Source organism: Eublepharis macularius, chromosome 9 (assembly GCF_028583425.1).
Source record: "Eublepharis macularius isolate TG4126 chromosome 9, MPM_Emac_v1.0, whole genome shotgun sequence".
Lineage (NCBI taxonomy): Eukaryota > Metazoa > Chordata > Lepidosauria > Squamata > Eublepharidae > Eublepharis > Eublepharis macularius.
Window position 1 is genome coordinate 24,121,768 of NC_072798.1, and position 25,309 is coordinate 24,147,076.

The following is a 25,309-nucleotide window of genomic DNA, read 5'->3' on the forward strand; positions in this document are numbered from 1 at the left end:
CGTTAGCTGCACACACTAGTAGGATACAAACCCATTTTTCCAAATGTAACACAAGACACAGCCTTCCTCAGTCTCCCCTTGCCTTACTCTTTGATAAATGCTTTCTTAAACAAATGGAGGCTTGTTCCCCAGTGCGCTATTTCCTCAAAAGAACTTTTAAAGCCCATCTTCCCTTTCTTCCACTTTGGATTCCTTCTTTAGCCTTCTTCATATGCTGTACCAGTGCTTATGTTGCACATGTCAACACGTCCCTTAAACTATGTAATATTAATACACACTTGTCTGGGCAACATGATTGAAAAAGTGGAATCATCTTCAGAAGTGCCATTGCAGGACATAAATCGACCTATTGTTCAGGCATATATTTTATCCCTTTCTTGTGTCTGTAGGCTTTAAAATTAATTTCTCAAGGATTCTTTCTGTAATATGGCATTGTCTCCCCTGCTGATACACAGGAACTTCAAGCATGACTCGAGGCAGGGCTAGCAAGCACAGTCAGAGCTGTTGATCCCCAAACAGCCAGAGATGGTTGTTTATAGGAGTGAGTCTCTGCAGCTGTATCACTGGCTTCGAGTCTGCAGGCACTCAATGCTTGACCTTGTCCAGCATCCTGCAAAACCTTATGGTGGGCCTACGTCTCCAGATGCCTCATGGTCAGCAGAAAGGCCTTGAGCAATTAGTTGAGCACTCTGTGGCCTGAACTGTGCTTCTGCCTGGGCTTTCTGTCTTCTCTGCTTTCAGGTGACTGGGAGTGACTGCAGAGTCCTTTGCAATTGGTCGCTCTCCTTCATGGGTCTCTCCACTATCTCAGGTTCTTTTAAGACAGCAACATATCTTTCAGTACAAAATTTTCATGAGTTCTTTGTTTAGCTCTTTCCCAGAAAGGTACACAAACTACTCTGAGTTTTTAATGTTTACTACATTAATATGTAATGTTTTTATGAGGCAAGCCAGCAAAATAAAGATACAACTTAATCCTCCTGGTGGTGAAATTATACATGCAGTGAAAATCAGAGTTTTTCTCAAACATAAATGAATACATATGATTTCAAGGAATCAGACTTTAGCTAGCTATGAAATACCTTTGAAAGCCCTAAGATACATATATCTCTCATCTCTTTTTGAGAATTCCTTCATCAGAAACTTAATTAGCCATCTGTGTCATTTTGTAGATAAGTGATTGAGCTATAGAAAATAACATGATATCATGTACACCTGCTCTTTGAATTCCGTTTGATAATACTTGTTAGTTGCTGTTAGCTAGATTAAAGAGATTATATTTAGTCCTCACTGGTAATTAAAACATGATATATCTACTCTTTTGCTGCTATTTTTAATTGGCTGTCAAAGATAAAAAGGCACTTGTATTTTCCTAACCTGCTGGTAAACTTCACAGAGGTCATGAAAAGTACCTGGAAGCATACATGTTTTGCAAGTATATCAAAGATACATGACGAGGAGGGAGCGTGGTGATTTAATGATGAAGAACAAGAACAAAATTCATGTAATACCTTTTATTAGGATCAACCAAATCGACACAAAACATTGTGTAAGCTTTTGAGCACACCAGCACTCTGTATCAGGCTGGATGTTACAACATTTTAAAAGATAGAAAAGTAGAAAACAGCTTCTTCAGGCCATGGTATTAAGATCTGATCTTACATTCTTCATTCTGATCTTACATTCTTGCATTCTCTGTGGGAAGGAAGGAGGCAATTAACTTCTGCTGCTGCTGTAATGTCACCTTACACATTATCTGGGAAGCTGTATTCAGTCCATTCATTCATTCTTTACTTTTTTACTGAAATACAGAAACCACTCCCAAGTCCATCCAAAATCATCCCAAATGAGAAATATAGTTCCTTTTAAGGCTGAGAGCAATAAGAAGCACCTTACAGTTTCTGCATTAACTATGTATGAGATAAACTTAAGGTGTGGCACATGGTAGTTGAATAATTAAAGCCCTATCATGTGAGATCAGCATGTCAATAGGGCTGTCAGTTCCGCCCCCCCTCGGGATGAATAGGGCAATGCCCCACCAACTCTGGCTGCCCCCAGTTCCTTCCCTCTTGCCCTCTTACTGGTATTTTTCACACAGGCTTATATAGTTTCCCCATTGCCAGTGCAGCTGTCAGTACAGTATGGCAGCAATGGGGTTTCCCCCTAATTTCTTCATCGCAGTCCTGTGGCAGTGCTCTCCCACCAGAAACCAAAGCAATCTTATATTTAATTGGTAAATTTTTGCTGAGATGCTTTATTTAAACTAGGCCCAGAAGTATGTAGTGTAGGACATATTCAGATGAGAAACCAATGCTCATTCACCAGAGTTTTGAAATAATGATGGATCTTTGATTTCACATTGAAAATTTCTAAATGGGAGGATATAACATGTAGAACTGACTAACATTTGGGACGCTATTCACAATCCTCCTATTATTACTCCATTTTCCTTTACCTTCGCAGTCCTTTAATATTGCCAGGCCATATAAAATATTATCACTGTGTGTTTTGCATTTTATTATAAACTAACGTTTTTTGTCATGTTCCTTACGCTTTTACAGGACGCCCCTTAGCAGATTTATACCCTTCTAACCCCATTAACTTCATGCACATAGAAGGGTGTAACTCTGTTTAGGCTGTACTGCTAATCTGCATCATTCGTGACCTCACTCTAGCAGTCAAAACTATATGAAAACCCTAAAGGGTTTAGAGTTCTTGAATTTCACTTTCTGGTATCAGTGTATATAATCCATTCTGTATAATGCTGAAAGTTTGCTTAGAAATGCTGAAGACTGCACCCTCAGCAATACAACATCCTCTAATAACAAGATCTACAGACCAAGTTTCATTTGTATCACACATTGTTTTTTTCCTAAAAGTTACAGCATTGTAGAAACCCCCAGGGTATGTATAGTGTACAGATTACTTTGTGTAATAAAAACTTATTTTGGAAAAATTCCCTCTGTGATCTACAATTCTGCATTGAGGCCACTTTATAAAAGATCTTCCTAAAATAAATGAAAGGGAGTGGCTTCAAAGTGCCAAATGATTTTTACACCAGTTTTCAGTTTAACTGCGTGGAGAACTTGCAAAAGATGTAATGTGCAGAGCGACCAGTAAAAAGCTGACTTGCAAATTAACTCTGCGTGCATTCATGCGTGCTTATACACATAGCAGCCGCTGGAGGGCAGCGCAGATCTCTGTAGAAGAATGCGAAAACTGCTTGGCAATTTATACATGAATTGGAAAGTTAAGAAAAAACCGTCATTTGTGCCCATGATTAGGGCCCATTCATATTATTAATAGATATAAAGCAGGGCTATCTTTCTTGATATCCTGGATTTAAGTACATAGTAGTTATGAGAAGTCTTTCACAAGCTGGATTTTTCACAGGCAAGCTACCTTGAAGTAAGTTGAGCAAGTGACAGGATGAATTCAATTGTGCTGTTTATCTGCAAATATGCAAACACTATGCTACAGCATAATGGTTAAATGACTGGGCTAGGAATCAGCACACTGTTGGTTTGAATCCCACTACTGCCATAAGCTCAATAGATGGCCTTGGGTAAGCCACTCCTCTCAGTCCCAGCTCCTTGGCTGTGGTGGTAGAGAATGCCAATGAAGTCATAGTTGACTTATGGCAACCCCTGGTGGGGGTTTTCAAGGCAAGAGACATTCAGAGGTGGTTTGCCACTGCCTGTCTTTGCAGCCCTCATGTTCCCTGGAGGTCTCCCATCCCATTACTAACCAAGGTCAATCCTGCTTAGCTTCTGAGATCTGATACGATCAGGCTTGCCTGGGCTATCCAGCTAAGGCTTGCATCGTATAATAACAACACTGACTTTGTTCCGTGCTCTGAGTGGGGCATTAATCTGTCTAGAAGAGTGGCATGTAAGTGCAGTTGTTATTATTATTAAATATATTTGACTCCAGGCTCTCTTCTGACACAAGAAAGGAAATCATCAGCAACACACTTTTAAGGGTACATGAATTGGTCCTTGGTGACTTTGCCTGAAAGAAAGAAAAAACTTTAGGAGTCTGCTGAGTCTGAACGGTACTTTAATTCCCAGGAACAGTTTCTATAAGGAAAAATATTTCTAAGAGCTCTCCAAGGACTGCACTGAGACTGTTACTTACAGGGAGCTGGGGGAGTATGAATTCTCTCTCAAGGATTTTTAATCACTGCATATCAACCAATGGGAATAAAAAGAGTTCATCTGTAAAGTGAGCTGCTTCATTTTTGCACATGGAGACCTGCAACCAAAACACACATTTAAAAGAATATAACTATGTCCATGTGCACATATATTTTATTACTGTAATTTACCCCATTAAGCTACTGAAATATTTTCCTAATATGTTAATCAAAGAAATATTATACAATTGCACTACAAACACTATTATATACATGTGTTTGATAGCATGAATATTGATGTGCAACAATTTAACATAATAGTTGGTGATGTGAGGAATTTATCTTTTTTATTAAAATTTATATTCGAAGGTATGCTGGAAATAGAGAGTGGTATTTCTATCAAACTTTAGGTATCCTGCATCCTGCACAAGGCATTTCTAGATCTTTGTAGTTTTGTCTATCCTTAGTATCTTACTCCCTGGTCTGAAATATATCTGCTTGAAAGTTCCATCTCCTTGATTTCAACGGACCCTGTTTCCATATAAATGAGTTTGGGTTATCTTCATACTTCTGGGCTCAGTATATCTGATATTTGCCATATTCTCTGGATATATTCCCACACATTTTTGTGAATTGCTGCACAAGTTTAGGAATGCAGAAACTATCCTCTTGATAGTTTAGCACACCTTGCAGTATGATATATGGGTAATGTGTGTACACGTGTGCTCATATTGAGAACCTGCAGCTTATATATGAAGACATTTGTGTGCTACCTTTCCACCCAAAACAGGTCGCCAAGGTGGCAAACATTAAAATACTAATATATATATATGTATAACAACAGTTTAAAACAATTTTAAAATATTATAATAGTATTAAAAACAATTTCATAAACACACACACACAAACAAAACAGGAAGGAGGGTCAATAACACTTATTTACTGGGGTATGCCAGATAAAACAACTAAGTCTTCACCCACTCGCAGAAGACAGCAATAAAGGGAGACAGACTAATTTCCCCGGGGAGGGCATTCCAAAGTTTTGGTGCCATGACTGAGAAGTCGCTTTCGTGGTTGTTACCTATCTAGCCTCAGATGATGGGGGGGGGGGGATCAGAAGGAGGACCTCCAAAGATGACCAGAGTGACTGGGTAGGTTCATATGGGAGACAGCAGTCCTTAAGATATGCTGGTACCAAGCCTTATAGGACTTTAAAGGTCAATACCAGCACCTTGAATTATATCTGGAAGCAGAGACTGCAGAATTGGATACACTAACAGAATTAATAAAAGAAAAAAACAGACGCGATTGGAAACAAAGATGGATCCCCTTTTATAGGTGGATTGAATTAAAATACAAAATAAGAATTTAATTATAGTTTAGGAAGATAAGACCCAAAATAGCAAGAAAAGAAAATGATTATCAAAATTAAACAAAGTAGACTTATAGAAATAATAGGCTAACAGTAATGAAAAGACTACACAAATACAATTGAACTGTAGAGATGGAGTGTATAATATATTGTATAAATATGTATTAATCCTGTAAGACTTGGTTTGATCTGTTTGTAGGTTGACCTGGAATTAAAACTAATAAAGCATGTTATATATAAAAAAAGAATTGTATCTGGAAGCAAATTGGAAGCTAGTGCAGATAAACAAGATTAGAATGATACGGTCCCTACAACCCACTCCAGTCAATAGTGTGTCTGCAGCATTCTATACCTACTGAAGCTTCTGGCCCATCTTCAAAAGGCAGCCTCACACAGAGTGCAGTGCAGTAGTCTAATCTAGATGTTACCAGGGCATGTGCTATAAAAGATCGTTCAAGCACACCTCTAAACAATTGGATACTTTAATGGCAACCTCCTTCAATATTGTGTACTCTTTATATCTACTTTAGCATTCATTAAATGGCAGATATATTTTTTTTTGTGATTTCAAAATCATTTTAGCACAAAGGGTAAAGAAAAAGGCAGGAGTAAAGGAATTTACTCAACATTTTACTGAAATAAGAGGGGAAAAAACCACTTTGATTTTATTTTGGAAGCTGTCTGCTCCAAATACCTTAATATTTACTGCTGTTGTCATTATTATGTAGACTGTTCTTTTAAAGAGCCAAATCCTGCCTGGGGAATGTCAGCTGTGCCTAAATCCAATTGAAATCACTGGGACTCGAGCACTTATTTGTGCACACAAGGGCCACTGTTTTCAGTAGGATAGGCATTTTTTTTTAAAAAAAATTGTACCTGTCATTCTTGTTTTTCCTCACAAAAACCCCTGTGAAGCAAGACATTTTACAGAAGGAAATTGAAGCTGGGAGACAGAGTGCTCCAAGCAGTGATTCTGTGAACTGAGATGGGATTTGAGTCCTTGTCTGGACCACACTGGTTCTCCTCTCCTAGCTGAAAAGTTTTAATATTTTCTGTTAGCGTTTGTAATATTTTCCAGTTTATTCTTATCAATTTGCGTACAGAGCACACATTCCTCACTAAATCTCTCCATCCCCTGCCTTGCCTGTTGTTTACTTACTAACCCCCCCCCCCCCCCGGTTGTCATCTCTCTGTATATATGTCTAATTTATCAGTTTCTTGTAGATTGTCAGCAGCCTGCTGCCTCCATACCGCCACACGGCTCACAACTAGCCAGGAGGCGAGACTGCCCGACTGTCAGGTAATACTCTGCTAACTCTTGCTTCTTCTTCTCTTGCACTTCAATGCATGCTGTAGTCAATCTACCACAGGGCAATAGCTGCAACTTTTGCTTATCTAGGCGAATCTCACTCCCCCCCACCATTTTCTTCTGCCTCCCACTGTCTATATAGCCTGTGCTTTAAGAAAGAAAAATATAAAGGTTTAAATGCTTGAAATTAGGGTGATTACTGCAGCGATGTGGAAGGGCACGGAAGGTTCCTTGCCTTGCCCATATAGATGCAGCCACGTGGAAGGAGTGCTCAAGCTCATGACATGAATACCAACAACTAGGCTGTATACTATCACCATTGTAGTTCTGCAGCAGTGCAGGCAGCATAAGACTGTCAGGATTTATAGGCAACAAATCCTCTCCAGGGATGGACCTAGCAAATCTCTTAGGGCAAGAAGACAATGGGGCAAAAAGGAAGGGGCTAACAAGCAGGCACAGCCTGGTGAGCAGGCAGGAAAAGCAGGCAAGGTCGAACCAAGATGGGCCTGTCAGAGACTCCAGGAGAAGAGGATCGGGGAACCCATATCTGGTGCACACGCTGGGCTTGAGTGAATGCCGTGTTCCGTTGCCTGACCTTTTGCGGAGCAGCTCTGACTTATTCTCCTTCTTCAGGGATTACTGTCCAAGAACCTATCGCTCCCGACACATCACAGCTGTATAGTTCTGTTTCAGATATTCAGGCATAATATTGGATAGGCCTTCCTAAACAATTGTGATTGCAATATATTATGATGTACATTCCCCAACATAACTATTCTGTGGCACTTGCATTCATAAATTATGGGTCCACGATGCAGATATTGCTGTAGCCATTAACATTGCTTAGTAATGGACTGCTAAGCCATGTGTACATATGATATGTGTATATATGGTATAAATACGGGTGGTGGATATGGTATGAATATGGTAGCATCATGGGTGTGAGTGTGGCGTTGCTAAGACAGAGAAAATGAATGGGCGGCAAGAAGTTCCAGTTCCAGTCTGCTTTATGCCACTGATTACTTGTATGTATGTCTGTAAGTAAATCCAATTATAGTGTAGTAGTTAGAGTATTGGAATAGTATCTGGAAGCCCCAGGTTTTAATCCCCACTCTGCCATGGAAGCTTGTTGGGTAACCCTCGGCCAGTCACACACACTCAGCCTAACCTACCTTACAGGGTTGTGGTGGGGATAAATTGGGGCAAGGAGAGTTATGGAAGTTACCTCACCTCCCCCCCCCCCCCAATTGGGACAAAAGGTGAGGTATAAATAAATAAATGTATGCAACTTTCTAAATATTCTCAAGCAGCCATTGGCAGCTAATTTAAAGTATCCCATGTAAAAGAAATTGAAAGGTCCATCTAGATGTCTATTGGAGCAATAAATAAAACATGAAAAAAATGGAATTGGAATTTATCACCACACTGCTTCTTAAACTTATTCTGTTTCCACTGAATGCCACAAAGGTTTGGTGAGTGACATAATACAGCTTACAAGATTTGCATTATATAAAAATTAATGTAATTTTATCTCATCTATCTCCTAACAAAATAAAATTGTCTTAGCTGCAGGGGTCAGCTTTCAATTAGAAAAACTAAAATCACAGATTGCAATTAGTTGAGAAATGAAATTACTGGAAGATATGCGAGGGAGATGGATGTACTTTTGCACAAACACAGGAGTTGTCTCTCAGTTAAAGAAATGCTAGTTAATTAAATTTTATGAGATTTAATTAAATTTGCATATATTTGCATATAAAATAGTTTGGAAGTAAAAACATAAGTTGTTTTTAGATGTTGCATGAATATGTCACAATTACAGTTGCCAACAGGCCTGGAAAAGGTGTCTTATCTCTTTAATGTGTAGAAATGGGTTGCTGAAACTTTTCACGGCAAGGAGGTAAATAACATTAAGCCTCTGTTAAATGGACAGAACATTTTTTCTCTAGGCAGTTGGCAATCCTAGACATACTACTATGTACCATCTCAGCAGATGCATTCACTTAACCTCTGTAGATTTGTAGGAATTACGTTAAAATAATTAAAAATAATTTATAAAATGCCTGCTTAATTTGAAGCACCTTGTTAACCAATCTGAACAATTTTAATCGGTCAGTCTACCTACCTATAATCTTATCTTGCTGTCCCTATTTTATCCTGCCCTATACTGCTTTTTCTCCAAGGAGCTCAGGGCAGCAGGCATGAGCATATGAAGCTGCCTGAATCAGACCGTTGGTCCATCAAGGTCAGTACTGTTTATTTAGGCTGGCATGGTTCTCCAGAGTCTTAGGTAAAGGTCTTTCACATCACCTACTCCCTGGTTCTTTTAACTGGAGATGCTGGGGATTGAACCTGTGACCATCTGCATGCAAAGCTGATGCTCTGCCACTGAGTCACAGCCCCTCCCTTCTTCCATTTTATTGTCAAACTACTTTGTAAGGTAGGTTAGACAGTGAGGAGCCCAAGAACACTAAGTGAACTTCATGGGAGGGTGATGATGATTTGAACATGGGTTCCCAAGCTCCAAATTCCACATTCTAGTCCAAACACTGTATCACACTGCCTGTAATCTAATCAACTAATTGAAACACAAATGCATAGTAAACTGAATGAGCACCAGGTTTTAAATTGAGATGTGCATAGAAAATGTATGTCTGCACTGGATCAGAAGGGCTTCCTTTATGCCACAAGAGGACATACAACTTTAGGATAAACAGTGTTTGCACTAGAATCAATTTTGTTTTCCAGGCATTTTATTTAATAATTACCAGAGAAATGCACTGAATCTAGAGGCGTACAACTTTTAACATACTCAGTCATACCACTCCACCTATGTTGATCCATCTAATCCCCTATCTGAAGAGGAAGATGTAAAGAAAAACCTCAGTTTAACAATGTCAACTGATAGCAGCTTGCTTGTATCTATACATACTTTCGCTGCAAGGAAGGGAATTCCATCCTTCTTTATCCTTGAGTCCACACAGTTTTTTTCTTCTCCACATTTCTTTGTTTATACATCCTCTTCAATAAAACATGTTTGTATACAACCACTTACATTGGAGAAATAAGAGGATCGATGTACTGCAAATGATTAATATATGTATATGGGGGATAGTAACTTTTGTAAACTTATTTGCAAGAATGTAATAAGAACTATAAACAAGTAGCCCCCCCACTGACTGAACTGGGAAAGTCTGCTGGAGAAGGAGGATGCTTACAACAAGTTTTTTTAAAAGATGCATTCCCCTCCCGCTCCATTGATTGAAGAGATTAGCTACCACTTCACTGAACAAAATGTGAAGCCTTCCTCCAACTTAACTGGCTCTTCCTTCAATTGATGTTTCATATCACTTGCTACTCCAGACAGACACCAGTGATTGAACCAGGGACCTTTTGTATACAGAGCACGTGCTCTGCTACTCAGTTGTGGCCTATTCCTAGGGATGCTGTGGCCCACCTAGGGCTGCCAAACCCCCAGTGGGGGTGGGGGATCCCTGCCACCCTGCCCCTCCCTCCCTGGCCAGTGGGGGGTGCACCTTCCATGCGCGCCCCCCTGCGGTGCTGTGCGCCCCTGCGCACAGCAACCGCCAAGATCAGGCCTGTTTTGGCCTGGATCGGGGCCTCTGTGGAGCGCAGGAGCGTTCCTGCGCTCTGCAGGGGCCCACAACGGGCCCGATCCGTGCCAAAATGGGCGCGGATCGGGCCCGTTTTGGCGTGGATTGGGCCTGTTGTGGGCCCCTGCGGAGCACAGGAACGCTCCCGTGCTCCACAGGGGCCTAAAATGGGCCCAATCCGCGCCAAGACGGACCCGATCCGTGCCAAAATGGGTGCAGATCAGACCTATTTGGGCACGGATCGGGCCTGTTGTGGGCCCCTGCGGAGCACAGGAACGCTCCTGTGCTCCACAGAGGCCCACAACGGGCCCGATCCATGCCCAAACAGGCTGCGTGGTGACGTCACTTCCCAGCAGCGACGTCATCACGCTTGCAGGAGCGCGCGCGTGCACCGCCCCCCTCCAGGTAAGAGCCAGGTATCAATCTCCCGCTGGGAGATCAAGGGGGCCCGGCAACCCTAGGCCCACCTCATCTGTTCCACACACTCCCACAGCTTGCTCTAATTGCTACTTCACAGTTTGCATTTGGATGGCATTTTTAAAGTATCAGGCTCAATGGTGTCGATCCAGTTTGCATTTGGGTGGCATTTTTAAAGTATCAGGCTCAATGGTGTCGATCCAGTTTGCATTTGGGTGGCATTTTTAAAGTATCAGGCTCAATGGTGTCAATCCTGTCTCAAAGTCTACTTTGTCAATGATAAAAAAAGTCTGATATTTCCAAGGTTAGGTAATAGTATGAATTAAAGACTCAGGCACAACTGTTGTGAACTGAATTGCTAATTGAAGATATTTGAGGGAGCTTCCTAACGTCTCTCATTTTTGTGCATAAACAAAAATGTGCATCTTCTGTGTCTTTTTAAACTACTTTTCTGGCAACAGAACCTCTGTTTAGAAAACAAGTTAATATATTTTGTCATAAGGACTTGGTTCGCATTTATCACACGAGAAAGCAAGTTTACACTTGTTGTTTTTATCGTTGTTTATATTCCTGAAAGGCACGCCAGTACATATCTTACACAAACTCTTCAAATGCCAGCAGCAGAGAGATCCAGAAACAGACTGCAAGGCAATCAGATGGAAACAGGCAGATGTTCCACAAGCACTATAAACCTTGGGTGCCGATCTGGGTGCCTCATGATTTCCTTTACTATTTCTAGTCCAGTACAATTTCTTACTAAGTTTCCTACTCACTATATATCAATAGATAGTGTAGGTTTTTATCCCAAAACATTTATAGGCTGTATTTTCTTCCAAAGAGTCAATCCAGTCAGCACACCACCCTAACAACTTACCACAATTTTTTTCAGTACGTATTGGAAATGTCAAAGACATTTGCAGCTTCATTCTCAGTTAAAAGAGAAGCTGTTTGATCATGTGCCACACTGCTGTGGGTGGAGCCATTAGAGGGGTTAGAATTCCCAGCTCATCCTAAAACATTCTCACTCAAAAATTACATGCTTCATGGCATTCATTGCTGCATATTCAGATGTGGATCCAGAAATTAAGTAATTTGTGAAACAGAATTTCAGGGAAGGAAACCCTAGCCCCCACCTCTGAATGCATATGTAGGTTTCCCTTCGCCAGCAATACAACAAGTGCCCACCTGGTAATCTAATGGATAACATCAAATGAACCCACCTGAAACTGCAAGTGTAAACCATGACAAACCAATTCTTTAGCTCCAGAGTACATTTTAAAGTTTTAATTTTCTGCATTATTAAAATATATGAAGCATGTTCATGTAATAGTTTTATAAGTACTGACGTCCTTGGTGTTGTATTTAGTTATGGTGGTGGTAAGATTTACGTTTCTACAGGGTCAGACTTTCATATCAGATGCAAACGGCTACTTTATTTTCAAAGTGTGCACTCCTTCTATCCCTACAAGGGTAGTTGTTTGGCTGTTCTAAACATTTTTGCCATCTACAGTTGCTTCCTTTTTCTCATAAGGACTCTCTGCAACTGCACGAGGGGCACCATTCTATTGCATTAATTGTATGCATATGCTGAATATATGGCAAGTTTATATACACACAATAAAAATGAGATACAGAATTATATCCTGTCATTTTTATTATAAGTTTTGTTATTGGCTTCTGTTTTTCTTTATTTTTTATATCGTTGGTTTTAATTTGTCATACCCACACACACATTTGATAAGGAGAGTATAATAGCGACAAAATTTATTTGTATAATTTTGATTAAGTATTAATACAACCATATGCTTTTGCATCTCAGTTTAATAAACTTTAGATTTATAACTTAGGTTTTAGAAATCTGATTTAGAAAATTTCCAGGATCAGTCTGTTGTAGAATTACAGCTCTTTGGTCCTGTGGGATCTCTTTATATTGACCGTAGCTTTTCTTTAATTGTTGTGAATTTATGAACGGCTGGTTACGTGTACTCTTTTACTATATGCGTATAGTAAAAGTATAGTATAGTATAGTATATGCATATGCAATTAAGCATAGCAAGAATGCAGTCAGAGAGAAGGCTACTGCTCCTTAAAACATGATCGTTCTCTATGCACATTTGTTTGTTTATAGTCTTGGCTGTGTATTTTAAATATTTCCCTGCTTTTTCTAATTTTCAGTCCTGATGTAGCTCTTCCAGAAGAACAGCCACATTCCAGCTCTCAGTGTGCCCCCCTCAGTTGTCTACCTAAACCGCCTCCTTAACCTTTATCTTCATATGCAACCTAAGAGGAAGGGGGCAACCCCAAACAACACAAACTGTGGAGGTCTCAAAACAAAAGAGCAGTTTGCTCCAAAGGAACTATTAGGCTTTACTGCCTTGTTGCTGCTGCTGCATTGATGAGTCCAGACTCCAGACGCATATCTACAGTCTTGGCAACTGACTGCGTGTTGAAGGAAGAACAAAAAGCACAGAGCCCAAACTGCTAAAGAGGAGTATTTAAAGGTTCCTCTGGTGACATCCAGATACTGCAATCATGATTACGGTTTGGAAGTCTGAACATATTCCTCCAGCCAGACAGCTTGTACCACTAATGTGCTGTGAACTGAAACTACTCCTGAACAAAAGAAGTGTATCGCAAAACTTTGTTTTGACAGTTCAGCTGCAACAACCAATTTGAGTTTTCCTTTCTGTGGTTAAAGGGTGTTACGTCCTTTCTTTTTACAATATTTGCACCATGAATTTGTTTCTTAAAAATGCTGTTGTTTTATGTGAGAATTTTTATTCTATTAATTTTATTTTTTTTAAGTGATGCAGAAGTAAGGTATGTTAGGAATGATTTTTTTTTTTTTAGAGTTTTTGTTTGTTTATAATTGAGGAATGTTCGCTTGGCCAAAGGGTATGGCCTGGTTTGTTGTTTTTCTTTTAATTGCACAAAAATGTCAAAAGTGAGTTGAATTGGAATGCTAATATAGGGGGATTTACAGGGAAAGTTTGATGTGCCTAAGTCCCATTGAAATAAATGGGACCTAGGTATACAAATAAATATTTAAATCCCATTTCTTTCAATAGAATTCAGGCATGCCTAACTTTCTCCGGATTGCGCCCGCTCACTTGTACTTTTCTGCTGCACTGGTATTGTTTATGCACTTGTTTTATAACTAATATGATGTTAGCTGCTGGTTTTTGTTTTACCACTGGAAATTAATTAAGCCTAATAAGGGTTTCACCGAACAATGCATTGATGATTATTTTCTTCTAGTTAACTTTTTGTGTTCTAGTGTTTGGGGCAGGTTTTTTTTTCTTTTAAGGGACCTTGTTTTTATCGCATTTCAGACAAGCAGATGACTCGGTGCTGCTCTTTTTTTCTGTTTGGATTGGGACAAAACCACAAATGAACTTGATGTAAACATGCTGTGTTTTATTATAACTGAAATGTTTTCACTTGCTGCTCCCAAATTCAGTGTTACCAGGTTAAGGCCTTACCTTGAGGGGGGAAAACCTAACAAGTGTGATAAAATACTACATTTCCAGTGGCATCTGGTAGTGAATTTAACTGTAAAACTAAGTTCGATGTCTTAAGACTGAAGATAATAGTTTGGGGGTTTTGCTCTACTGCATTTTTTCTTGCCAAAAATTCCCAAGAACTATAGAGATCTAGCTCATTGTCAGTTAAATGACAGATACTCAGGTGACATACAGTATAGAGATTCTGTTCCCATACTACATGGCGTTCCTGCTGTAAGAATCTCTCTAGTAACAGCTATGTTGACGAGTGATGGGTAAACAGCAAAATGAAGGATAACCACATTTATTTTGCACAATATCTGGCAGTACGTCAGATTGCTGACTAAGTCTGGAGTCATAATAACTATGTGTTCTGCTGTGTTCCCAAATGTAATGCTGTCCATCACAGCTAATTTAGAAGACTCGCTCTCAGTCAGGTGGCCTTAATATATTTAAAGAAGGAAGACTTGGGCAGAGCCAGGTCTCTTTTTGGCTGTTCCACTCATGCAACATTGATATGATCCAAAGGATGAAAATGTAATATGGTTTGAACTGTGTAGCAGTTCTGAAAGAAACTGCTAAAAGGGCAGCCGGGATAATTTGGCTGAATTCATCTGAATTTGAGGGAAAGAAAACAACACAGTTATTTACCAAAAGGAAAGGGGCAGGGGAAGCGATACACTACATCAGCCAAGGAAATCTAGGTGGCCAATCATTGTGCCTAAACAATCATTAACACAATACTAGTAACCAAGGTGCTAAAAATGGGATAATCCTAATCAGCAGTTCATAGAGCAGTGGAGCTTTTTAATGGATTAAAGATTCAGAGGTGAACCTGAGGAATCATCAAGCCACTTTAAAGCAACCTCATTTGCTCTTCAGAGCAAATAAAGAAATTCATTGACTTTAAACGGCTTGTGAGTGACAGTCAAAAACCACATATAGCTCCGCTGTTATATACCTAACAGCCGTTTGCACTTTTATGTATTTCCGTGCTGCTTATCTTATGATACAGTTAACATCTGAGCACTATGTCTTATGCTTATATTCTTATGTAACAAGGGAATGCTGTTTTTTTTTTAAAAAAAAATTAGCAACATCCAGGCTTGTTTAGATGAGACCCCTTTAGATGAGACCCCTTCACTTCTGAATTTTGCTATTAAGCAGGTGTTTCTGGTTGAATTTATGGCTTTTGATAGGCTGTGGGGATTAAAACATGAATTCCAAAGCGCGCCCCCCCAGCCCCAATATTCTGTTTAAATGGCAAGATATCTGTCTAGGAGCAGAGATAGTAACTTTTCAGCATAATGTTAGCAGACATTGAAATGAACCCCTGTGGAGAGTCTAAAAATGAGGACGATCCAGTCTGAGTTATGCACATTGATTTCGGAGACAGTGAGAGTTAAGTTCATGCTTAAATCTTGGCTACTGAAGTAATGTGCCTTAAAATTGCTTAACTTTTGCTGGACCTTTACCTTTATTTTTACAAACTGGGCCAGAATGCATCCAAGACTAGTTAGACTGATGTAAGATTCACTTCCTTTCTGGAATCTACCTGGAGTCTCATTGAGAATGGCGGTCTATAAATGAAGTAAATAAATAATTTCAGTTAAGAAACATGAGCATTGTTGCACAAGCTCTACAACAACTGCTTCCTCTGGAACAATAAAAAAAATTTCTTTGATTGAAATCATTCCAATGATGTACACTTTAAAGTCTCAAATCTAAGCACACTTGCTTTGAAGTAAGTTCTGTTGATCTCAGGTAGGCTTACTTCCAAGGAAGTGTGTCAAGAATGTCAGTTTCTTTTAAACTGTAGATTGTAATTTGCAGTGGGTAGAAGATAATCTTTTTGAAATTACTATTTCCAGAGCATTTGCAGTACTGGAAATTATAGAGAAACCACAGTAACATATGTTGAATTATTTTGTACATTTTAGGGAAGAATTCTAGATAAAATCTGAATGCAAAGCAATATGGCCATGATCCTGAGATAGTCAAACATTAAGTAGAGAAGTGGGGTTACACATCCCCGTTCATATCAAGAGGCAGATGGGTGTGTGCATCTTCATTCACACTGTGGAAGGCAGTGGGGAAATGTGCTGCAGATTTACACTCGCATCCATGCGTGGAAGCTGGCTTTGCTGGGCACCATCCAGCACTAAACTTCATGCGTGGAAGTGGATGTGTGCTTTCTTCTGTGAAGCAAACTCCACTAAAGGTGTGTACTCAAATAGATGGATCACAATCCATTGTTGGATTGCAGTTACTGTGGCATGGATAATTGTTGGAAACTCAAGAAGATATCCAAACGGAATGGGAGAAAAGTCTGAATACTACAGAGTAAGTAATGAACTCGGTAAGCTCCCAATGTAGCCCTCCAGTTAATTTCATAACCAATAAGGCATTTGTATCAATCACTAGAAAAGACATTTTTATGGTCAGAATTGTTTTGAGACGAGGTATTGTTTTGCTAACTAAAGCTGCTTAACTGTTATGAGTGACAATGGACTTGCACCTACTATTGATTGCATTGTGAAAAAGGCACGGCCATTATTTTGTTTACTGGTAATATTGTATGACTGAGGTGAGTTAAGGGCCAAATATAAAATTTGTAATGAGGTTATAAATTGTCTCTTTATGGGTTGGTTACATTTATTCAGCTACTGTTGTACAGCTATTTCATTGTAAATAATTTTGTTTCCCTTGATATAAGGAGATCTTTATATCAAACTTCCAGGCGCTAATGTCCTACATTAGAAGCACAGCCATTTCCTTATCCAGATATTGTTTCAAAAAACAGCCATTCAGGGTTTCTCCCAGTCAGACATCTATTGCATCCAATAGGGGTATTTTGTATCAAACATTTTCCTCCATTGAAATGTATTTGTTAATGTTCTGCACAAATTAAGAAAAGCAATTAATTGCATTTTTGCCTTATGGTGGAAATGCATCTAAATATGCAATATACAAAAAGAAAAAAGTATGCATGATGTTAGTTTATTTTCTCTTTCCCAAAATCCCAATTATGAAACAGAGAATTCTTATTTCATGAGATTATTCTGTCTCCTTTGCCTATTAGAAATGCATGTCTGATATAACTTTCAGCAGGAGATGCATGGCTTAAATCCTCATTGCAGTTAATCTCTCTCCTGCAGAGCTCCTGAAAATTCCTTCTGTTAAATCTAAAGTATATACTGACAGGACACAAAGGAAAAATCATACGTTGCTAGGACAGGGGGATGAAGGCCTTATGTTTCAATTGCTGTCTTGATTGCAAGATATATGTGCTCTGCTCATTATTACATACTAATATAATAGTAGTGATTTAATTTTGGTTTTTTTTCAGCCTCAAAACTTGTTTTTTTTTTAAATTAAAAACCTCAACTTTATTATGAAAAATGTTTTAAAGATTTGTCAAAAGTGTTTGGTACAAATGTTAGGGGAACACTGTAGCCAGCCAGCCAACCAGCTTTCTTTTGGGGAGGGAGGAGGGAGAAAATAGGAATAAACTAGTTTTTAAATGACAATGATTCACAGGTATGGCTTTGTGCACCATGCCTTTGAATAAACTGAAGTATACCACACTAGTTGTAGTCCTAGTACTTCAGACCCTATGGCTTGACTGTCAACAGGGTTGATAATATTGCTCCTTTGTAAAATATCAAAAGAAAAAAAAGAAATGAAACTTAAAATCCTGGCGTTTTGTGACTTTTGTAATCTGTGAATGTTACCCCTTGCATGAAAATCCTTATCTAATCAACCACAGAGAAGGACATATTGTGTTATATTCCAATGGTTTTGAATACTGGTGCAGTTTGCAATTTAAAAAATGATTTGTATTCTGTACATTTGCCTGCTGTAAAAGTTGGCTATTCTTAAACTGAATTGAAGTTGTGCTAATGCCTTTTTTGAGGTTAAATGGAGTATTTCTAGTTGGTGGAGAATACAGATAGATGTGCTCATTGACTTAAAGGTTGAATGTTAGACAAAATTCTTCTTGTGTTGCATCTCTGATTTTAAGGCAAGAATATCGGCTGATTCTGGACTCCAAAATTATTTGCTCTGAACATTCTCTAATAATTGCCATGTCAAGCCCACTCCCATCCTGGTCTTTAGACAATCTTAGGTGAGTTGCTTTGAGAGGGAATCATGTGCGTGTGCATGTATGGTATGATCATGCAGTTCAAATGGAAAATTAATACTGCAGGCTTATGCAGAGTTACTCCAGCCCAAGCCCATTGATTTCAGTTGACTTAGACTACAGTAACTCTGCAGAGATTTTTCACTGTAAGACACTCCAGAGGTGATGAAATTAAATTAGAAGAGGCTAATATACTGATTCCTACATCATTATGTTCCAGTTAAAATTATGGTGTAATGCATAACTGTCCCAGTAAATAAACTGGCCATCTTTTGTTCATTGAACTTTATGTTGTCTCTGTATGTTTCAGTGTCTTGTTGCATGATACTTTGGCATGCACTCCTCCCCATCATGAAATAAAAAACAGACACGAAGTCAGCGGAATCAGAATTCCCCAGCATATCATATTTTAAGATTTGCTTTAAAAGGTATCACTCTTGATGAGAGAACATCTATAATATCATAGTAAATATCTGTATCTCTCTCATTTGTTTTTCACAGCTGTAAAAGCCCTAGAAACTGTGCCAGAAAAGGTTAATATCTTAGAATTACCAAGAATGAGATTAGTACCAGACCAGGTATACTGTAGATCAATCCACAAAAAAACCCAAGCCCCAAGATACTTAATTCTATCAAACTGACTACAATAACTTCTTCTAAACTTATTCATTGAGATATATGCCTGCCACATTTCTCCTGAGGAATCCAGAAATCTCACCAATGGTAAAGAAAGTCCAAGATCCTTTAGCCACACTCAGCTCTTCTACAAGCAGGAGGAACACAAAAATACAGCTTTTGCACCGCTGGCAAGGCGTTCTTACACAATTCCCCTCCTTTTCATTAGGACTTCATAGAGAAACATAACCAAAGACTGATCCCTGCACTAAGGAGCTTATACACAGAATTTAAATGGTGTAGAGTCCTGACCTACATGGCCAAGATGAGCCTGATCTCTAAAGCTAACCAGGGTTCACCCTAATTAGTACTTGGATGGGAGCCCACCAAGGAAGACAGGGGTTGCTATGCAGAGTCATTGAAATAACCTCTGAATGGCTCTTGCCTTGAAAACCCCAGCAGGGGGTGTCTGTGTCTTGACAGCGCTTTACACACACATACAGGGTAGTGTAAGGGAAGGGAGAAATAATACTAACAAGAAATAAATATCAGTGTAGTAGTCACGTTACTCGATTGGGCTTTTACTTCATTCTCATCAACTTTTCTCCCCAGTGGGGACCCGAAGCTTACAAAAAGAGTTTAAATGAATCAGGGTGGTAGTGGCTGAACTACACTGCAAGTAGGAAGTGGTTACAGAAGAAAGACTGCAAGAGCCTCCTGTGCAATGTAGAAGGTTGATAGTCAGGAGATTTGCATGAGGATTTAAAGAAACTTGCATTTGAATCCAGGTCCTGGCAGATAATGCTAGTTTTGTCAGCTCTACATCCTTCATATGTTCTATATAGACAAAAATTAACATTGATAGTTGTTGCCATAATTCCTATAATCATAAAAGAAAAACAGACGGTAGAGGAGACACACTAGTTCAATAGGCTTTAAGCCATTTTCCATCTAATAGCAACTCAGGCAACCACTAACAAACATCCAAGGCTATCTAAAATCATATTTTAAAAAAGTTCTGCACCAAGGTATCTCAAATTGCTACAAAAACATAGAATGGCACAACCTGCATAAATGCATTTGTGTGTAGCTGCTTGATATGCATAACTGCGGAGAATGGGAAGAACAAGGAACAGCAAGACAAGCCCCATCTCTTGACTGCAGGCAACCTCACATAGCCAGCTCTTGAAATTTCACTGATTTGCACACTCCCTGATGGGCTAATAGACCCACTTCTGTGTGGCTGAAAGACAGCAGGCGTCTGCAAATATCAAGGACCAGCTGTGGCCTACTGATGCAAGAAGGCTTCCTTGGCTGATTTGGCCAATTTCTTACAGTTCTCTTTATCCAGTAGCAGTTGACAAGTACAATTAAAATCCATGCCTGGCCTTATTATGACCACCCTCAGCCATAACAGTGGTCTTTCCCAGCCAGTTTTACATCAGTGACTAAGCGTAGCTTTGCTGACAATTTCCAATCCTATCTGGGAGGCTGACCAGCTTTTCTAGGTCATTTCCCAGCAATTCCTCTCTTGTGATGGATACAGGGGGGAAATGCAGTTATAGATGGTATTTCTAAAACCTGGAAGACACCATTAGTTTCAGGCAATCCAAAAACATACCCTAATTAGCTCAGTTGTTGAGGTGAAGGGAAGGATAGTATAAAATATATTAGGTTAAAGGAGAATTTCCAGCCATCACCCTAAACTGTTGATAGAAGAGTGACATCAAAGCAATCATTGTAAACAATGATCTAGTTGACAAAAGAAACTGTGTATTGTCGAAAAGAAACTGTGTCAATTAAATATGGACCATATAATATCAGAACCGGATCTACCACAGCCTGACAAGTATTAAAAGGAGTGTTTTTGAGATGTATAAAGTGCCTTCCTCTCACATCTGAGTAAGCACAAGTGGTCAACAGACATCTAAAAATGGGGAAAGTGATGGTCCACTCCAATAGTGCTATTGTAAATGAAGTTTTTAAGCCCACTGACTTAAATGAATGTGGGGGATCTGTTTAGGTGTGTGCTTTGAGTGCCTAAGCACGTAGGGGAGGAGAGTGGCTGAGAGAGTTTGCTTTCTTAAAGAGAAAGATCTTTATTTCACTACAACCCAGATATGCTACAAAGAACAATTCAGGTACAGTAGCAGCTTAAAGACCAACTAGATTTCCAGGTGATGACCTTTTGAGAGTCAGAGCTCCCTTCATCAGATAAAAGAAGTAGGAAAAGGAAGGAGTTGGTATAAAGCAGGCAGAGTATGGGAGGGATATTATCAATTAGAGTGTCAGGAAGCGAGCTATACAGAGCACAGAAACCAAAATAACAATAATAATAATTCTAGCCTTCCTATTTTAAAAAAATCAATACAAATCAGAAACTTAGCAAGAAAAAGGCTCTACCTCCATTTGCAACTTGCATTTCTACTATCAAGACATTTTAAAGAGGTCACATTCCAAAACCTGATCAAATGAAGAGTTCCAGCTCAGTCTACCACCTCAAGAAAAAACAGACCAATGTCCCTGTATATTGAACCAATAGCGAAAGTTCACAACTTATACACCATTTATCTGCCTAAAAAATTAGGCGTCAATAATTATATAACAAAAAATATTTCCAAAAAGGAACAAAGGAGCTGGACAAATTGGCTCCTCACAATACACTGGAGCCTGCACAATTATTCCTATTTTAATTGCTAAAGAATTGGCTAATTGCCAGACCGGAGCTTTAAAATACACTGTGACTCCTGGTCATGAATATGAAGAGAGTCCCTATGATGATGGTGATATGTTGCCAAAGACGTGAATAGCCAGTAATTTTCCAAACAGGATTCTGGGTATCCTCCTGTTTCAAAGTTTCTTGATCATGGGAATTAACTGCAAAAAATCACATACATGATATGGCATTCTCTATATTCTCATAAACCATTGCATTCTTGCCCCCAAAGATACTCACTCCTTTACAGCTTGACAAAAGTTCCCAGACTGCATTCCCTGCTTGGTCAACAGCTGTTAACAAGTATCCTAATTACAGAGTATTTAAGGATCCTATGCTATGAAGTCTTAAAGCTCCCCAACTCCTCAGTCACAATAACCATATAGTCCTTATCCCATTAGCATGTGCAAACAATTCAAACAAAGCCTGAGCGATCAATACATGAATTGAGCCCTAATGGCCCTAAACAATTCAACTCGAAGGTCCAAAAGGCTTCTCTTCTCCTGAGTTCTTTATTTAGATCCTTGGGACCGAATATCTAAATTCCCTTTCATTCCTCTGATGCTCAATGAAATGTGGCGTGAGGGGTGCTTCCCTCTGATCATTTCTAATGCGAGAAATGTGTCCTTGAATGCGTATTTTGACAGGTCTACTGGTACTGCCAACGTAAATACATGGGCAAGTACATTCAGTAATGTAGACCACCCCACTAGTGCTGCATGTGGAAAAATGTCTGAGGGAAATTTCCCTGCCTGAGGAGGTGACCTTGAAAATAGACCCTATAGCTGCCAAGTTGCATACATTGCATCTTCTACACCGGTAATGTCCTACTGGTCTCTGAGTATCAGTCTACCACCTCAGCATGCTCCCACCAAACTGCGGGAGGACTCCCACCTCAGAGCTTCTCTTTTACAGGCAGAAGGTCCCACACAGCATCTCCAATTGAAAGAATCAGGTAGACAAAATAACAACTGTGTTTATATGCTGCTCTTCTAGTCAGATTAGTGCTGAGTTCAGAATAGTGCAACAAGTCAATGTTGTTATCACCCTCAACACAGCTGGGGAGCTGTTTACCCAAGGCCACCTGCTGAGCTCATGACAGTAGTGGGATTCAAACCAGCAGACCAACAACCACTTAACCACTATGCAGGGATGTGAAAGTCTTCCAGCTGAGATCTTGAACAACTGCTATGAAAGACAATAGGTAAAGGTAGTCCCCTGTGCAAGCACAGAGCCATTACTGACCCATGGGGGACATCACAATACATTTTCTTGGCAGACTTTTTGTAACAGGGTGGTTTGCCATTGCCTTCCCCAGTCATCTACACTTTACCCCCAGGAAACTGGGTACTCATTCTACTAACCTCAGAAGGATGGAAGGCTGAGTCAACTCTGAGCCTTCCACCAGGATCGAACTCAGGTCGTGAGCAGAGCTTGGGCTGCAGTACTGCAGCTTACCACTCTGTGCCACAGGGCTCCATGTAAAAGACAACAGGGGCCTGGATATACCAGTAGTTCCTGACTCAGAATAAGTATAACATCTTTGAAATTGACTGTCTTGACTCCCACAGTGTAATCTACTTTGAGTCACAGTGAGATAGGCTGACTATAAATAATGTAAACAAATAAAGCAGGCTTTTAAGTCCAATGGCACCTTAGAGGTGAACAAGATTTTCAGTGTAAGCTTTCAAGAGTCAGAGCTCCCTTCTTCAGACACCATTAATATATAAATAAATCCATACGTTCATGAGGTGAAATGCATTTTTACTCCTCACAAGACCTGCCTGCAAGCAGAAATTGCGAACAACCCCACCAACCTTAAATAAACAGAAGCAGCCACCCAGCCAGAGAAAGGAAAGACAAATCGGCCGCTCACCTGACAGGTGAGACTAGCACAGCGCACGCGCAACGCTGTCCTCGCGAGCCAGGCAGGTGAGGCGCCCTTTTGGCGCCGTGCCAGGCGTGAACGGGAAACCCAAGGCAGCCATAGGCCGCCTGTGGAGGAAGGGCGGGCTTTCGCCTCAGATGAGGGCCGAGCGGCGCCTCAGGCGACCTCAGGCAGAGTGAAAGAGTTCTAGCTCGCCTTTTATTCTCACAGTTTTGCGCCGGAGTCACTGGACTGCAGCCGCACGACTAACTCGACAAGGGAGCTAAAGAGAAAAAAATGAGCGGGTCGGAGAGCGTAAACTTCAGGCGAATGGCCATCCGGAGGAAGTCCAATCCCAGTCTGCACAGCTCCGCGTTGGTCTTTGCCACTGGCGCCGCTGCCAAAGGGACCGCAGCCTCTTCCCCTCAGTGTCGCGCGGACTGGTGGAGAGACGCTGCGCGGGAGACGGCAGGTACAAACCGGGCTTCTCCTTCGGCTCGGAGCGGCCGCCTCTGCTCCCCCCACCAGCCCTTCCCACCCCGCAGTTTCTCTCTCAGCTACTCGTTCGTCCCGCCCACCAACTCCGGGTCCAAGGTCGGTTGGAGGGAAAGGTGGGGAAAGGAAAGGTGCTCTCCCCAGGTGTGACGGAGCGGGGAAGGAATTGCCTCAGGAGGCCAGGCTTTCTATAGGCGTCTGAAGCAAACGAGCGAACTGCTTTTTTGACTTTGGGCTTAAGACCAAGGAATGTATATTGAGCAGGATTCGGGTCCAGTAGTACCCCATTTAGATTTCCAGAGTATGAGCATTGGAAAGTCAGAGATGCCTTGGCCAATTACATTTAGAAGTGGAAGGACGTAGGGTTTTATCCAGCCAGAGAGTGGGAGGGATATTTACAGTAAGAGTGTAAAGTATAATAATACCTAATTAGCTTGATGAAGTTGGGGTGTGTGAACAGCAAAAACCCAGCATCTTAGTGAGAGGAGAATCCAATGTCCCTGCTGAGCCCGAGGCAGGGTGGTTTCTACCATTGTTCTGAATTTGCAAATAAACTCAGTTAAAGCAATTACATTGTAATTTTCTTTTGACACTTATCTGTCCTGAGAGCAGCTGCTCTTAGTTTTAGATAGATAGATGTGTGAAGAAGGGTACTTGAAAGCTTACGCTATGAAAATCTTGGATTTTAAGGCGCCACAGGACTCAAGTCCTGCAGCAACTCTTAGGTCAGTGATGGAATGTCCTGGAAGATTAAAATATTCTCACGTTGGTTTTTGAACATTGTGATTTTTGAGATCAGATTTATTTCCATTTATTCTTTTGTGAAGAGGCTGACTTGTTTGTCCAACCTAGCAAGTTGAGGAGCATTGTTGACACCTGAAAGGAATGTACATAGTTATAGAGCCAGTTTGGTGTAGTGGTTAAGAGCACAGGACTCTAATCTGGAGAACCGGGTTTGATTCCTCACTCCTCACTTGAAGCCAGCTGGGTGACCTTGGGTCAGTCACAGCTTCTAGGAGCTCTCTCAGCTTTACCCATCTCACAGGGTGATTGTTGGGTGTTAAGTGGGTGTTAAGTTGTCCTGAAGTTGTTTTGTATATAAATCAAATATTATTATTACTA

At 40.3% G+C, this 25,309-nt stretch overlaps 2 protein-coding genes and 1 long non-coding RNA gene across 5 annotated transcripts in view; 2 read left to right on the forward strand and 1 right to left on the reverse strand.

Moving 5' to 3' along the window:
* The window catches only part of BICD1 (BICD cargo adaptor 1), a 147,509-nt gene extending 133,827 nt beyond the window's left edge, over positions 1-13,682 (forward strand). Inside the window, exons 10-11 of one of the 3 annotated variants that reach the window (XM_054989457.1) lie at positions 6,732-6,807; positions 13,023-13,682. In XM_054989457.1, the coding sequence (XP_054845432.1) occupies positions 6,732-6,807; positions 13,023-13,107 (161 nt within the window). In that variant the 3' untranslated portion in view covers positions 13,108-13,682. Of the gene's footprint in view, positions 1-6,721; positions 7,506-13,022 lie in introns of those variants that run through there. The other 2 variants (XM_054989456.1, XM_054989459.1) reach the window with 2 other exon arrangements.
* LOC129336325 (uncharacterized) lies at positions 1,684-24,243 on the reverse strand. Its single transcript, XR_008597662.1, has 3 exons — positions 23,922-24,243; positions 4,138-4,254; positions 1,684-1,695 (listed from the first exon to the last, which is right to left on the reverse strand). It is a non-coding gene; the product is annotated as an uncharacterized LOC129336325 (long non-coding RNA).
* The window catches only part of FGD4 (FYVE, RhoGEF and PH domain containing 4), a 154,952-nt gene continuing 153,632 nt past the window's right edge, over positions 23,990-25,309 (forward strand). The window contains exon 1 of the mRNA XM_054989455.1: positions 23,990-24,164. Coding sequence (XP_054845430.1) covers positions 23,990-24,164 — 175 coding nt within the window. The remainder of the gene's footprint in view (positions 24,165-25,309) is intronic.